This window comes from Tenrec ecaudatus, chromosome 4 (assembly GCF_050624435.1).
Source record: "Tenrec ecaudatus isolate mTenEca1 chromosome 4, mTenEca1.hap1, whole genome shotgun sequence".
Taxonomy (NCBI): Eukaryota; Metazoa; Chordata; class Mammalia; order Afrosoricida; family Tenrecidae; genus Tenrec; species Tenrec ecaudatus.
Window position 1 is genome coordinate 61,493,511 of NC_134533.1, and position 14,685 is coordinate 61,508,195.

Here is a 14,685-nt window from a genome sequence, read left to right on the forward strand (position 1 = left end):
TTCACAATTTAAGCTCTGATACTTTTCCCTTCGTCATATATGGGCTTTGTTACTGGCATCTGGATCACACAAGCTGGTGCGCTTCTTTCATGTGGAGATCTAGTTAACTCCTCACTTAGATGACTGCTTGTTTGAATACAAGCCTTTAAGACCACAGACTTCCACACTTCTTTCCATTTCCATTTACAAAGTAGGAGGGCTTAAGGTTTTCCAATTCTCACCAATACTTGTTATTTTCTGTTTCTAAGTTATTAGCCATTCTAGTGGGTGTAAAGTGTTACCATTGTGATTTTGATGTGCATTTATCTGCAGTTCTCTTAATGACTAATGTAGGAGTCTGGGTGGCACAATGGGTTAAGTGATGGACTGCTAACCACAAAGTGAGCAATTTGATCTGCCAGCCACTTCAAAAGAGAAAGAGAAGGCTGTCCTATCTACAGCCTTAGAAACCTTAGGGAACAATTGTACTCTGCTCTAAGAGTTGAACTGGGCTCATTTGTAGTAGATTTGGTTTTTGGTTTATGATTAATAATCTTGAACATCTTTTTATGTGCTTATTGGCCTTTTATATTCCTTCTGTAGAAAATGTCTATTTTAGACCCTTTCCTTTTAAAAAATTTTAGTTTAAGGAGAACATTAAGTTTTAAATAGGACAAAATCAAGACAAAGACACATCATCAGATGAGGGAGACCAGTAGCACGTGGTCACAATGGTATCCAGCGTTTCCTTTGCCTGTTTTAAAGTTGTGTTATTTGTCGTTTTGGTATTGAGTTATAAGATTTCTTTGATATATATGTATATATATTTTACTATTTTGGGTATTGAACCCTTATCATATACAGACACCTAATCTTTTCTCTCACTCTTTAGAATGTCACTTCACATTGCTGATTCTCCTTTGGTTTTAGATCGAAAATGTCTTTTTTGTAGCTTCTTTTATTTTCTACCTTTTGCTTCTTTGATTTTGTAGAACTTTGTGCTACTTGAGGTGAGGCAGTAATTAAAAAGGAATGATCGAAGTGATGAAGAAAACCATTGAGGTGGGAATGTAGCTATTTGTGTTTATGTCTATTCTACTCATAAACATATGAAAACTAGGTATCAAAGATTAGAGAAAAGGGGGGCTTTTTATTTGCTTGAAACAAATGCATTTTGTACATTGACACCTTCTCTTAGTTATTCAAATTATAATATTATAATATCAAACTCAGAATGATAAGAGGTGGTTGCAAGTAGAAGCAAGCTACATACATAATTTAATAGGTCACTGAAAGAAGAATCCAGATTTCTCGTTTAGTGAGCTTTTACGTGACTTGGGGATCTCTCAGCATCATGTTCTTTTTGCCGTGTGTATGTGAGTATATGAAGACCACAAGTGTTCTTTTTCTTTTTAACCACAAGTTTGCTTAATGCGACTATTTGAGAAACCATGTGTAATTCGAATACTCAGAAGTTTACTTTGTTCTGTAATACTAGATCCTCCCCTTTGGTTGTGGTCCCCAACATTGTGACTAATCGTGTGCTGCAGGTTCTGGCCTTTCCTTGTCCACTTGGGGAGGAGTTGGACCCTGAAAAACGAATGTAAGCTCCAGAAGCAAATTTAGCATTTGGGTCCCCTGTAAGAGCAAATACTTAAGGTCTGAGGGGCCAGTCCCAATCCCAACTACCTGGACAGCTGCCCCAACCTCCAGAAGAATTTACTTCAGGGGATAGCACTGAAGCTAACAGCTTGGGGAGAGGGACATGCCTGATCAGAGTACATGGGAGCAAATGAAGGGGGAGGAAGAGAGAGTGGAGCACATGCTGGCCCACCAGTCCTTGAAGACAATATTCCCACTCAGCAGCCAATGCACAGAAAGGAACATATGGCCGGCCCCACTATGAGACATCACCCATAGCCCTACAAGGGACAACAATGGAGACACAGTGTGGGAACTGCACGTGATCTGACCCCACCACACTGAGACAAAACAGTAAGGGCATGCAACAGAACAGCAAGGGGAGCAGAACAAGGAAGTCCCGAGGGAATACCAAAAATAGACTTTGGGGCCAGGGCGTGGTACCCCATCAGACTGGACCAGAAAATACTCCTAAAGGTCAACAAACAGACCTTGAACTATTTACAGGCTTTTTTTGTCATTGTTGTTTTGTTTTCTTTTGTCCCTTTGTTTTGCTCTGTCTTGTTTTTTGCATGCATATTATTATCTCTGCAGGTCTATCTAGATAAGATAGGCTGTATAAGCAATCTGGAGGAGAAAACAATGGGACTGATGGTTCCAGGGGTCCATGGGAAAGGGGGAGGTGGGGGAAAGGAAGTGGTGTTAACAAACCCAGGGACAAGGGAACAACAATGATCCAAAGTCAGTGTCGAGGAGGGTGTTGGAGGCCTGGTAGGGCTTGATCAAGGGCAATGTAACCAAGAGGAATTACTGAATCTCAAATGAAGGCTGAGCATGATAGTGGGACAAGAGGAAAGTAAAAGGAAATAGAAAAAAGAACTTGGAGGCAAAGGGCATTTATAGAGGTCTAAATACAGACATGTACATATGTAAATATATTTATATATGATGATGGGGGAAATAGATCTCTGTGCATATATTTATAGGTTTAGTATTAAGGTAGCAGATGGACACTGGGCCACCACTCAAGTACTTCCTCAATGCAAGAACACTTTGTTCTATTAAACTGGCATTCCATGTTGCTCACCTTCCCAACACGATCACTGAAGACAAAGTGGGTGCAAAAGCAAATACGTTGAAGAAAGCTGTTGGTGCCCGGCTTACAAAAGAGATAACATCTGGGGTCTTAAAGGCTTGAAGGTAAACAAGCAGCCATCTAGCTCAGAACCAATAAAGCCCACATGGAAGAAGCACACCAGCCTGTGTGATCATGAGATGTTGATGGGATCAGGTATCAGGCATCAAAGAACAAAAAAAATCATATTGTTAATGAGGGGGAGTGCAGATTGGGGACCCAATGCCCATCTGTAGGCAACTGGACATCCCCTTACAGAACGATCACGGGGCGGAGATGAGCCAGTCGGTGTAGTATAGCAATGATGAAACATACAACTTTGATCCCAATTCTACCTTACAAATCTTGCTAGACCAGAGGATGTACACTGGTACAGATAGGAACTGGAAATACAGGGAATCCAGGACAGATGAACCCCTCAGGACCAGTGGTGATACTGGGAGGGTGGAGGAAGGATGGGGTGGAAAGGGGGAACCGATTATAGGGATCTACATATAACCTCCTCCCAGGGGGATGGACAACAGAAAAGTGGGTGAAAGGAGACATGGGACAGTGTAAGATATGACAAAATAATAATTTATAAATTATCAAGGGGTCATGAGAGGGGAAGCGGGGAGGGAGGGGATAAAATGAGCTGATACCAAGGGCTTAAGTAGACAGCAAATGTTTTGAGAATGATGACGCATACAAATGTACAAAAGTGCTTGGTATGAATTATGATAAGAGTTGTATGAGCCTCCAATAAAATGATTTAAAAATATTTATGGGGGCAGTTACATAGCTGGTGTTTTTACATTTTAATACAAGGTGTTGAACGGACCAGGTAGCAGACACCAAGGAACAAAAACCTTCATTGTGTGATCACCTTCCTCACATAAACGCTGAAGACGAATGTGTGCATAAGTAAGTGTGGTGAAGAAGGCTGATGGTCCCCGGCTATTGAGAGATATAGCGTCCGGGGACTTAAAGGCGATTTAAAGGCTTGAAAGTAAACAAGCGGCCATCTAGCCCAGAAGCAACAAAGCCCACATGGAAGCAGCACACCAACATGTGTGATCATGAAGGGCAGAGGGGACCAGGTTTCAAACAAGAAAGGCAGGGTGGAAAAAATCACATCACCGTGAATGAGGGGGAGTGCGTGATGTGGACCCAATGCCCATCTGTAGACAGCTGGACATCCCTTGCAGAGGGGTAGTGGGTAGGTGATGAGAGTCACTCAGGGTTCAGTGTAGCAACAATGAAACTCAAAACCTTCCTCTAGTTCTTGAACACTTCCTCCCCTCCCAATTATCATGATCCCAATTCTACCTCGCAGACCTGGTTAGACCAGAGGATGCACAGTGGTGCAGTAGGGATCTGGGAACACAGGGAATCTAGGACGGATGAACCCCTCATGGCCAGCGGTGAGAGTGGTGACACCGGGAGGGAAGGGGATATAGAAAGGGAGACCCGATCTCGGGGATCTATGTGTAACCTCCTCTGGGGGATGGGCAATGGGAAGGTGGGTGAGGGGAGATGCCGGGCAGTGTAGCATAAACTATAAACTATTAAGGGTTCATGGGGGGGGGGGAGGGGAATGGGGAGGGAGGGGGAGGGGAAAAGGAAAATAAGCTGATAACAGGAACCCAAGTGGAAAGAGTTTTGAGAATGAGGGCAACGAATGTATAAGGGTGCTTTACTCGATGTATGTATGGATTGTGATAAAGAGTTGTATGAGCCCCAATAAAAAGATTTATTAAATTAAAAAACCCCAATATTTATGGGGGCAGTTACATAGATGGTGTTTTTACATTTTATTTTATTTTTTTTAAACAGGTATCAGATACCTGAATCTGAGTAAATTCCATGGGAAATTTCAGACCGTCAGGGAAAAAACTTTTTCCCAAGGCGTGAAGCACTGAGATAGGTACATGTTATAGGTGGAGAGTGATGGTATCACAACTCTGGAACTTGTCATAAGCAACACGTTTCTAATAAAAGATTCTAACTACACAAAATCATTAAAAAAACAAAAATAAACTCAAATTTTTATGCCAGAAAGAATGCCTTTGAGCATTTTGGTAGTTATCCTGTGGTATGTTTATAATGTTAAAAGAATACTTTGAAGTAGGGTTGGAAAGTCACCTGGCCTCAGAGAGCTGAGGATGGGGCAAGCTTGGTTTTAAAGTAGGATTAGCCCTAGGAGGAAAAGAGAGTGTACGTTTTCTAGTCCTTAAATAATTCATCAGTCACTGCCCAGCGTTGGGCATCAGAAGTCTCTGAAAGGAGCTTTGTTCCTTTTGAAACCAACACATGAGCTCAGTTGGCCTGGTGCAAGAGAGAGGCTGGACTGCCTTTGTGGGGCATGTCCTGAGCTTCTCGGTTGGGTTTTGTTGTCTTGAGTCTAGTGAGCAGGCAGTTTGTTCACAGATACCTTAGGGAAGGCAAGCAGATGGTAGTAAAGGTGTGTGTGTGTGTGTGTGTGTGTGTGTGTGTGTCTGTCTGTCTGTCTGTCTGTCTTTGGGTCTTTTATTTTTCACTGTTTTTCTCCTTTCTTAGAGTCAGAATAATTCTTCAATAGCCTTTTTCTGCCTTAAATAATAGATTTGTGGGATTCACCTTCGTTGAATAATCTGGAAATAATCAAACAGATCTGATAAGTGTCTTTGTGACTCCCCTGCCCATGCAGGATGAAATTTGGGATACTGGGGTTTTTTGATCCATATATAGCTAAGTCTTTGGGAATTTTTGTATCCCAAGTAACTAAATCTTTCTTTCCAACAAAGCAGGATATTAATGAGGAAAACTGATCTTAATGAGTTCAGGACATCTTCCAGGCTCCTTCTCCCCCTCAAGCTGTTAAATGATTGTTGGTTTCTTCTGTGCTGAGGAATGGGGTGAGGGGCTTGTGCTATGTAGGTTTGCAAGTTACTTCTGCTGGCCAGAGTCCTCTGTGCTTGGAAGAAGCTGTGTGAGGCCATTGTATGAGCCTGGTAGTTGAATGGCTCTCTTTTCCCCTTTGCATTCTCATTCCTCCCTTTCAGTCTAATTTTGCAGAGAATGGCTAGTGCTGTCTATTCAGAGGCTCATAGCTTATTCTATCCCATCTCTGAAGAGCCTGAGCTACCTTCTGTCCTCTAGCCACCTCTGATCAGTGATCTCTACAATATGTAGACATGGCTTTTGGAGTATATAACATTCTTTACAGACATTCTGTATTTGGCTCACAGTGGTGGGAGAAAAGCCAACCAAGCACTGATGAGAGGATACAGTTTTTTTTTAGCTGCCTCTATTTTTCCTGCTGTAGAAACAACTTTTTTCTCCACTGAGAGAGCTTAGGTAAATTGATCATATTGTGTGCCTCTAGTGGTTCACAGTGCCGTGTTCGGTTAGTGTATAGACAGCTAATGAAGGCAGGTGACCTTCATAACGAGAAAATTTAATTCTATCTTTACTTGCCATTTTTAATGGCTTGGCTTGATAATTTCTTATTTTAAAATCTTAAAGTACTAAACAAAAAGTAGCCTCTTTTTTTAATACATCAATTCTTTTTTTTTTAACATTTTATTAGGGGCTCATACAACTCTTATCACAATCCAGACATATACATACATCAATTGTATAAAGCACATCTGTACATTCTTTGCCCTAATCATTTTTTTTTCTCTTCTTTTTTTACATTTTATTAGGGGCTCATACAACTCTTACCACAATCCATACCTATACATACATCAATTGTATAAAGCACATCCGCAAATTCTCTGCCCCAATCATTCTCAAAGCATTTGCTCTCCACTTGAGCCCTTTGCATCAGGCCCTCTTTTTTTATTCCCTCCCTCCCCAAAAAGTAGCCTCTTAATACATGCTAAATATTTAGTATTGTCCCTAGAAGTAGGCACAGCTCACACTTATCTTGTGGAACAATCTGAAGAGTGAGATCAAAAGTGATCAATTTAGTGTTAGATCTTTGAGGTGGAAAAACTCTCATTTTTAGTAATAGATTGGTAGACAGATATTTATGAACTCAGCAATATTTATTGGATGAACATAAAACCTGTTAAGACTTGAAGTTACAATAGAATGAGGGTTTGTGGAATAGTTTTATATTAAGGAGGACTTATCATGTTACCCTCCTGACTCTTCTTGTAGAATCCAAGACTTACGAGCTCAGGGATAAACACATGGATCAATGGAAAGGCATTTGGACTGTTTAATAATGGAGTTGGGAAAATTGCTTATCTGAGAAATTTTCTTACGAGGAAAAGATCAAACAGGATCCATTCCTCATGTCGTATCAAAATCAATTTAGATTAAGAAACTTTGTCTTTTAGAAGAGAACGTTAATGAATACCTTTCTGACCTCTAGGTAAGGAAAGATTTTATAAAGAAGATACAGAAGGCTCTATGAAATAAAAGGTTCATGTATTTGATTTAAATAAAAGAAATCTTTAAAAAGTATTAATATATTTCTAACACAAGGTATAAAACATTAGCATCAAGAGAATATAAAGCTTTCCTACAAATCAGTAAAAAAGGAGATAAAGGAAACTTAGTGGAAAAATGAGCTAAAGATATGAGAAGACAGCATCTAACCTTTTACCTCCATTTGTTAACTTTACTAGCAGTCAGGGATCTGTAAATCAAGTGTACAACACAGTACCATTTATATCCAATTCTTTGGCAAAATATAAGAAACCTAACAAGTTTAGGGAAGGATTTGTGGGATCATTTTGTATTTCTGATAAAGATATAAATTTTTAAAAATCATTTTATTGGGGGCTCTTACAGCTCTTATCACAATCCATACATCTATCCATTGTGTCAAGCACATTTGTACATGTATTGTCATCATTTTCAAAACATTTTCGTTCTATTTGAGCCCTTGGTATCGACTTATTCTCCCACAACCCTCCACCCCCCCCCCCCCATTTCCCTAGCCTCACTCCCTAATGAACCCTTGATAATTTATAAATTATTATTTTTTCATGTCTGGTGTAAATTATTATAACTGCTTTGAAATGTAGCTCAGCACTATCCTCTAAAATTGGACGTTTGCATATACTAGAACACAATAGTTCTATTCAACAATATCCCAAAAGGAAAAATCTTATACATGTGTCAAAGGTGACATGTATAATTATGTAAAAGCAATAAACTAGCAACAACAAGTGCTCTTTAATAGAAAAATGGATAGGTAATTTTTGATACAGGCATACAGTGGCGATTACACGAGAGCAAGAATGAAAGGAGCAGAGCTACACATAAAAATGTCAGAATCTTTGTAACCTTTAAAGAAAGTACAAAAGGACCGTTTAAGGAATAATAAGCTTTGTGCAAAATTCAAAGCCATAAAAAGATAGAGGCATAATTATGCTTGTGATGAATTTCTTTTTGTTTGTTTATTTGTGATGAATTTCTTTTTAAAAGCAAGAAGAAAACACTATTTCTCACTGCCTTCAAGTCAGTGCTGACTCATAGTGACCTTACAGGACAGACTAGAACTGCTCCTGTGGGTTTCCAAGACCGTTGTAACTCTTTATGACAGCAGAAAACACCATCTTTCTGGTGCCCAGCGATCAAAAGATGTAGCATCTGGGGTCTTAAAGGTTTGCAGATAAACAAGCGGCCATCTAGCTCAGAAGCAACAGAGCCCACATGGAAGAAGCACACCAGCCTGTGTGATCACAAGGTGTCAAGGGATCAGGTATCATCAGAACAAAAGATTTTACCATAGTGAATGAGCAGGGGAGTGCGGCGTGGAGACCCAAAGCCCATTTGTAGGCCACTGGACATCCCTTTACAGAAGGGTCTTGGGGAGGAGACGAGACAGTCAGGGTGCGATGTAGCAACGATGAAAAATACAACTTTCTTCTAGTTCCTAAATGCTTCCCCCCCTCCCTCCCACTGTCATGATCCGAATCCTACCTTGCAAGTCTGACTAGACCAGAGGTTGTACACTGGCACAAATGGGAACTGGAAACACGGAAGCCAGGGTGGATGATCCCCTCAGGACCAGTGGTGTGAGTGGTGATACTGGGAAGGTATAGGGAGGGTGGGTTGGAAAGGGGGAACCGATTATAAGGATCTTCATGTGACCTCCTCCCTGGGGGACTTACAACAGAAAAGTGGGGGAAGGGAGACGTGGGACAGAGCAAGATATGACAATAATTATGAATTATTAAGGGGGTTCATGAGGGAGTGAGGAGGGAGGGGGAAAATGAGCTCTGATGCCAGGGGCTTGGGTGGAGAGCAAATGTTTTGAGAATGATGAGGGCAATGAATGTACAAATGTGCTTTACACAACTGATGTATGTATGGATTGTGGTAGGAGTTGTATGAGCCCTAATAAAATGATTAAAAAAACCAAAACACCATCTTTCTCCTGTGGAGCCACTGGTGGTTTTGAACTGCTGACTTTGTGGTTAGCAGCCCAACTCTTAACCACTAGTGTAAAAAAAATGGTGGTGATACATGTCAGACCTCTTTGTTCTATTGTTTGGGAGAAGAATCATGGGCATCAGCCCACAGCTGGCTCCTGTGAGGTGGAGGTCACACTCCCTCCCTTCGGCAACTAGCTCTTCCTCCATGACACTCTCTACTCTTAATTCTCTGTTAGGTTTGTTAATTTATTGCAGTGTCGGCACAGAACTCATAGACCATCTTTAGGATTCTGTGGTTTATTAGGAAAGGACAATCCAAAATCAGGATCAACTTGGAATTAATAAGAACGACTCAGGATACAGTGATTCGATAAGGCAGCTACTTCTTGGCTGTGCCCATGTATATCCTATCTCTTGGCCTTCAGCCTCTGCCCTGGAAAAGTGTTACAAAGCCCTTTAGCCTTACGGATAAAATGCCCAGAGGCACTCCTATCTGCCACAAAACCACTTGCTTGAAGGTGTTTCATTTCCTGGGTCAGTGAACCTGGCCTTGCAGGGCTTGTCCGCTACCATCTTGTGTCAGCAGCATCAGTTTTACTGCTTTCTTTGTCTCCTGGGTCTAGGAGATTTTCAGCATGGGGACACCAAGTCCAAAGGATATGGTCCACTCCACCTTCTTGATGGTAGTGACCTCCCCCACCCCCCAGCCTCTGAGATTGACTTCCTTTAAGCCGAGTAGGTTGGCAAAACTGACCAATTACCCTACAAGGGTGTTTCCTACCATATTTGCATCCCCGCATGCCTATTACCAAACTGTTTATTTCCCTAGGTGGGCTCATTTCCTTTTGCCATGTCATAATAGCTCACTTCGCTATAAATAGAATCAGGGTAGTGCTTACTTGAGGACAGGAGTGTGGAGATTGTGAAATGAGATTAGGGAGGAACATATAGGTAAAAGATTGGTAGTGATCTAGTTATTTGTTTGGAATGGACAAAAATATTTTAAGATTGTTCCTCAAACACAAAACCAAACTCACTGCAATTGAGTTGATTCAGATTTCTAGCAACCCTGTGGGGGAGAGTAGAGTTGCCCCTGTGAGTTTCTGAGACGAATTTTTATGAGAGTAGAAAAGCCTCACTTTTTCCTGAGGAGCAGCTGGTGGTTTCAAGCTCCAGACCTGGGGATTAGCAGCCCAACCTGTAACCACGCCATCACCTAGGCTCAAGATTATTCCTAGAAGGGGAAAAATACAGTGTTTCCAGAAAGTTAATCTGTTTACTTCTCAGATAAGTATGTTTGTTTCCTAGTAATTTTCCTGCGTTAGATACCACATATACTCAACTATAAACTGAGTTTTTCAGCACATTTCTTTCGTTTTTAAAAATCATTTTATTGGGGACTGGTATAACTCTAATCACAATCCATGCATCCATCCATTGTGTCAAGCACATTTGTACATTTGTTGCCCTCATCATTCTCAAAACATTTACTTTCTGCTTGAGCCTTTGGTATCAACTCCTCATTTTCCCCTCCTCAACCCCCTCCCTCATCAACCCTTGATAATTTATAAATTATTATTATTTTGTCATGTCTTACACTATCCTATGTCTACCTTCACCCACTTTTCTGTTATCTGTCCCCCTGGGAGGGGGTTATAAATCCCTGTAATCGGTTTCCCCTTTCTCCCTCTACCCTCCCAGTATCGCCACTCTAACCACTGGTCCTGAGGGTTTTATCTGCCGTGGATTCCCTTTTTCCAGCTCCTGTTGTATCACTGTACATCCTTGGGTCTAGCTGGATTTTTAAGGTAGAATGGGGATCATGATAGCGGGGGCAGGGGCGGGGAGCATTTAAGAACTAGAGGAGAGTTGTATGTTTCATCGTTGCTACACTGCTGCCTGCCTGGCTTGTTTCTTCCCTGCGACCTTTCTGTAGGGAATGCTCAATTGCCTATGGATGGGTCTTGGCTTGGGTCCCCATTCTACACTCCCCCCTCATTCACAATAAAGGCATCTTAAAGCCAGATGGGAGAACAGAAATCATCAAGAACAGCCACGAAGTTGTAGAAATCAGGACTGAGGCTCAGAAAAGGATAGTGGTATGCTCAGGGTCTTATAGGTAGATAGTGTCCGAATCAGGTCTGACTCGCCTAGCCAGTGCACTTCACCACTGAAGAAGGAACTTTTCAAACCTTTACTGCAGGGGTCCTCAAACCACGGGCTGCCGGCCACACGCAACCCGCCCAGGATGTTTATCTGGCCTGCCCGGTGTTTTTGCCCTGTTTGTTTTGTTTTACTTCAAAATAAGATATGTTCAGTGTGCATAGGAACTTGTTTATAGTTTTTAAAAAAACAAACTATAGTCTGGCCCTCCCAACGGCTCTGAGGAACAATGAACTAGCCCCCTGTTTAAAAAGTTTGAGGACCCCTGCTTTAATCAGTATTTATGTATGTGAGCCTTTTGTGTTTGAGATGTTTAAGATCTGTGTCGGCATATAAACCTCATGCCTGCATATTTCACATGTTTTTAGTTCCCTCTACGTTCATTAATTTTCTAAAGCTCCTTCCTAAATGTTTTGGAGTTCATCTTCCTCACCCATTTTGATTTCCAGGCTAACCTCTGCTTTGTGGATATTGACAACCATTTCATTGAACTGCCAGAGGACTTGCCTCAGTTTCCCAACAAGTTGGAGTTTGTGCAGGAAGTCTCTGAGATTCTCATGGCATTTGGCATTCCTCCTGAAGGGAATCTTCATTGCAGTGAGAGTACCTCCAAGCTTAAAAGGCTCCGGGCCTCAGAGCTTGTCTCTGACAAGAGGAATGGAAACATTGCTGGCTCTCCTTTGCATTCCTGTGAACTCCTCAAGGAGAATGAAACGATCGCCCGGCTGCAAGCTTTGGTGAGAAGGACTGGTGTGAGCCTAGAGAAGGTAAGGTGGAGTATGTGAAGCTGGGACAAATTTGGTGTGTGTTTGGGTGCTGCCAGCATGAAATTAGGTGTGAGATGAGAAAGCACCTGTTCAGGACCAGGCATATCTGTGACCCTCTATGGGACATTCTGGATTCAACTCGTAGGCATAGTCTTGGGAAATGTTCCTGAATCTAAATCAGGTTAGCTTTTCACATGGCCATCAACTAGACACTGATGTCTGTGTTCAAATCTCTTTAGATCCTTGGCTTCACAACAACCCAGTGCAGACAGCAGATATTATCATCTCTTATAGCTCAGAAAATGGAGACTTAAGAGTCCACGTGTTTTTCCTAAGTTAAATGCTTAATACGTGACTAAGCTGAAGCTAGGATATGGTCCTTTTGAGTTCTAATCTTGTACTCTTTCTAGATACATAGTTTTTCATTTACTGATTTTATTGATACTGTCACATTTTAATACTTGCTTACACATATCTTCCTCTGTTGCTTTCCCGCTGTTAAATTACTTTGGTCAATTTCTTATAAACTAAGTAGGCCAACTTAATAATTTTGTTGAACTTTTTTTCCAGTGAAGTGTGAAACATTTAATTTTTTTGTTTTAATCAGCGGAGTGTATAGATGTATATATATCTATATTTAAAAACATAATTGCCAGTTAAAAATAGTATAGAAATATTTGTTAGGTGCTGTAGAGTGATTGTGACATAGTGACTCTATGTACAACAGAATAAAGCTAAGTTCTCTGTCATCCTTACAATTGTTATGTGTGACTCCATTGTTGCAGACAGTGTCAACCTATCTTGTCAGCTGTTTTTTTCATTTTGAGTTGTGCTCCATCTGCAAATGAAGGAATCAAAGCTTTGATCCTTCCATGCCTTTACATTGATCTCTTTGTAGGAGGCAGTTCTTCCCCAGTTGTATTGTGAGATCCTTCCAACCTGAGCAGCTCATCTTCTGGTTCTATATCTGACAATGTTTTGCTGCTGTTCATAAGGTGTCAGTGGCTGATCCCTCAGAACTGGATTGCCTATTATTTCTTCCTAGTCTGTTTTTGTCTGGAAGCCTCTGCTGAAACCCATCCACCATTGGTGACCCTGCTGATAGGTTAAAGACTGGTGGCAGAGCGTCCGGTATCACTCTAACACACAAGCTTCCATGGTATGACAAAGTGGCAGATGAGTGGGAGATTACGATGATTTTAAAAAACATTGTAAAGAAAGTTCTTAGGGGAAAAGGCAAGGAAAGTGATAAGGGGAAGTAAATTGAAGAGATGAAGGGAGAGCAAGGGTCTGACTTTGTCGCTGTGTACTGTCATATTTTTTCATTGACTTTCCAGCATCCCGACCTTACTCCAAACTCTTGGAAGACTTGTTTCCCTCTAGATCTGTACCACTCATGCCCTTAATGATCTTCTCTTCACTTTCGTTTTTGTTTCTTCACTTTCACTGACTTGGATATCTTCAAGTAGAGCGTCTTCATGTTTTTTAATATTTTAAGATATTTTTTGTGTGTATAAGATAGAGATTTATATACAAGAGCAATTGAACATTGAAAAAAAAATCCCAGCCTAGTCCAGATCAAGTCCATAAGTCCAATATTAGCCCATATTTCTGTTATCAATCTATAAAGTCCTCTTCAGACTCATGAAACATATGCAGTGGCGCTGAATGCAGAAGATCACAGGCCAGTGGGTAGAAAGTTTTTAGATCCAATGTCATTAGAAACATCTCAGTGCTGGCAGGGGTCTCTCTGTGGCTTTTCCAGCTTCCAAAGTCTGGTTGCATCCATGTGGCTTGTCTTCTGCAATGTCTCCCAGGGAGTAGCAGAGAGAATGTCTCTCCTGCCTCCAAGAAGGAATTACCATTTTTTAAATATTCTTTACTTTTAAAAAATATATATAGCCCTTCTACACATCTGAATTTATTTTCCCTTCCATTTGCTGCTTAGTAAATGACAAACAAAACTCAAACTAAACCCAGTCCTGTTGAATTGATACCAACTCATAGTGAGCTTATAAGACAGAGGAGAATTTCCTTAAAGGATTGGTAAGGTTCTAAGTCTTCATGGAAGCAGACTGACACATCTTTTCCTCCATGGAATGAGGTGTGGTGGGTTCAAACCGATGACCAGTCAAGTGCTTAACTATGTACCACTGGGCTGCTTAGTAGATACCACTGGGGGGGAAAATCACAAGTTGTATTTCTTCAGTATAAAAGGTAAAGCTTGTGTGTTCTCATCTGTTGTTTCTTTTTTGCAGTTGGAAGTGCGAGAAGATCCCAGCAGCAATAAGGATATGAAAGTACAGTGTGAAGAGGAAGAATTTAGAATTTACCAATTAAATATTCAAATCCGGGAAGTCTTTGCGAATCGTTTCACTCAGATGTTTGCAGATTATGAAGTGTTTGTCATTCAGCCCAGCCAGGATAAGGAATCCTGGTTTACCAATAGGGAGCAGATGCAAAATTTTGATAAAGTGAGTGTAATCTTGCTCAAGAGATGTTGAGAACATGCTAGAACTCTATTGAAGATGTAGCTGAAGATAAGTTTTTCTTTCATAATAAATACTATATGCCAGAAATAACTTTGTGTTTCTATGTTGATAAAATATAAGGTCTTGTTACTTTAGACAGATGTTCTGTT

General features: G+C 40.9%; 1 protein-coding gene across 3 annotated transcripts in view; it reads left to right on the forward strand.

The window, feature by feature from the left end:
• Nucleotides 1–14,685, forward strand: part of DENND5A (DENN domain containing 5A) — a 94,518-nt gene that overhangs the window by 45,277 nt on the left and 34,556 nt on the right. For all 3 annotated transcript variants that reach the window (XM_075546101.1, XM_075546098.1, XM_075546100.1), the window contains exons 6-7: nucleotides 11,727–12,044; nucleotides 14,303–14,518. In XM_075546101.1, coding sequence (XP_075402216.1) covers nucleotides 11,727–12,044; nucleotides 14,303–14,518 — 534 coding nt within the window. The remainder of the gene's footprint in view (nucleotides 1–11,726; nucleotides 12,045–14,302; nucleotides 14,519–14,685) is intronic.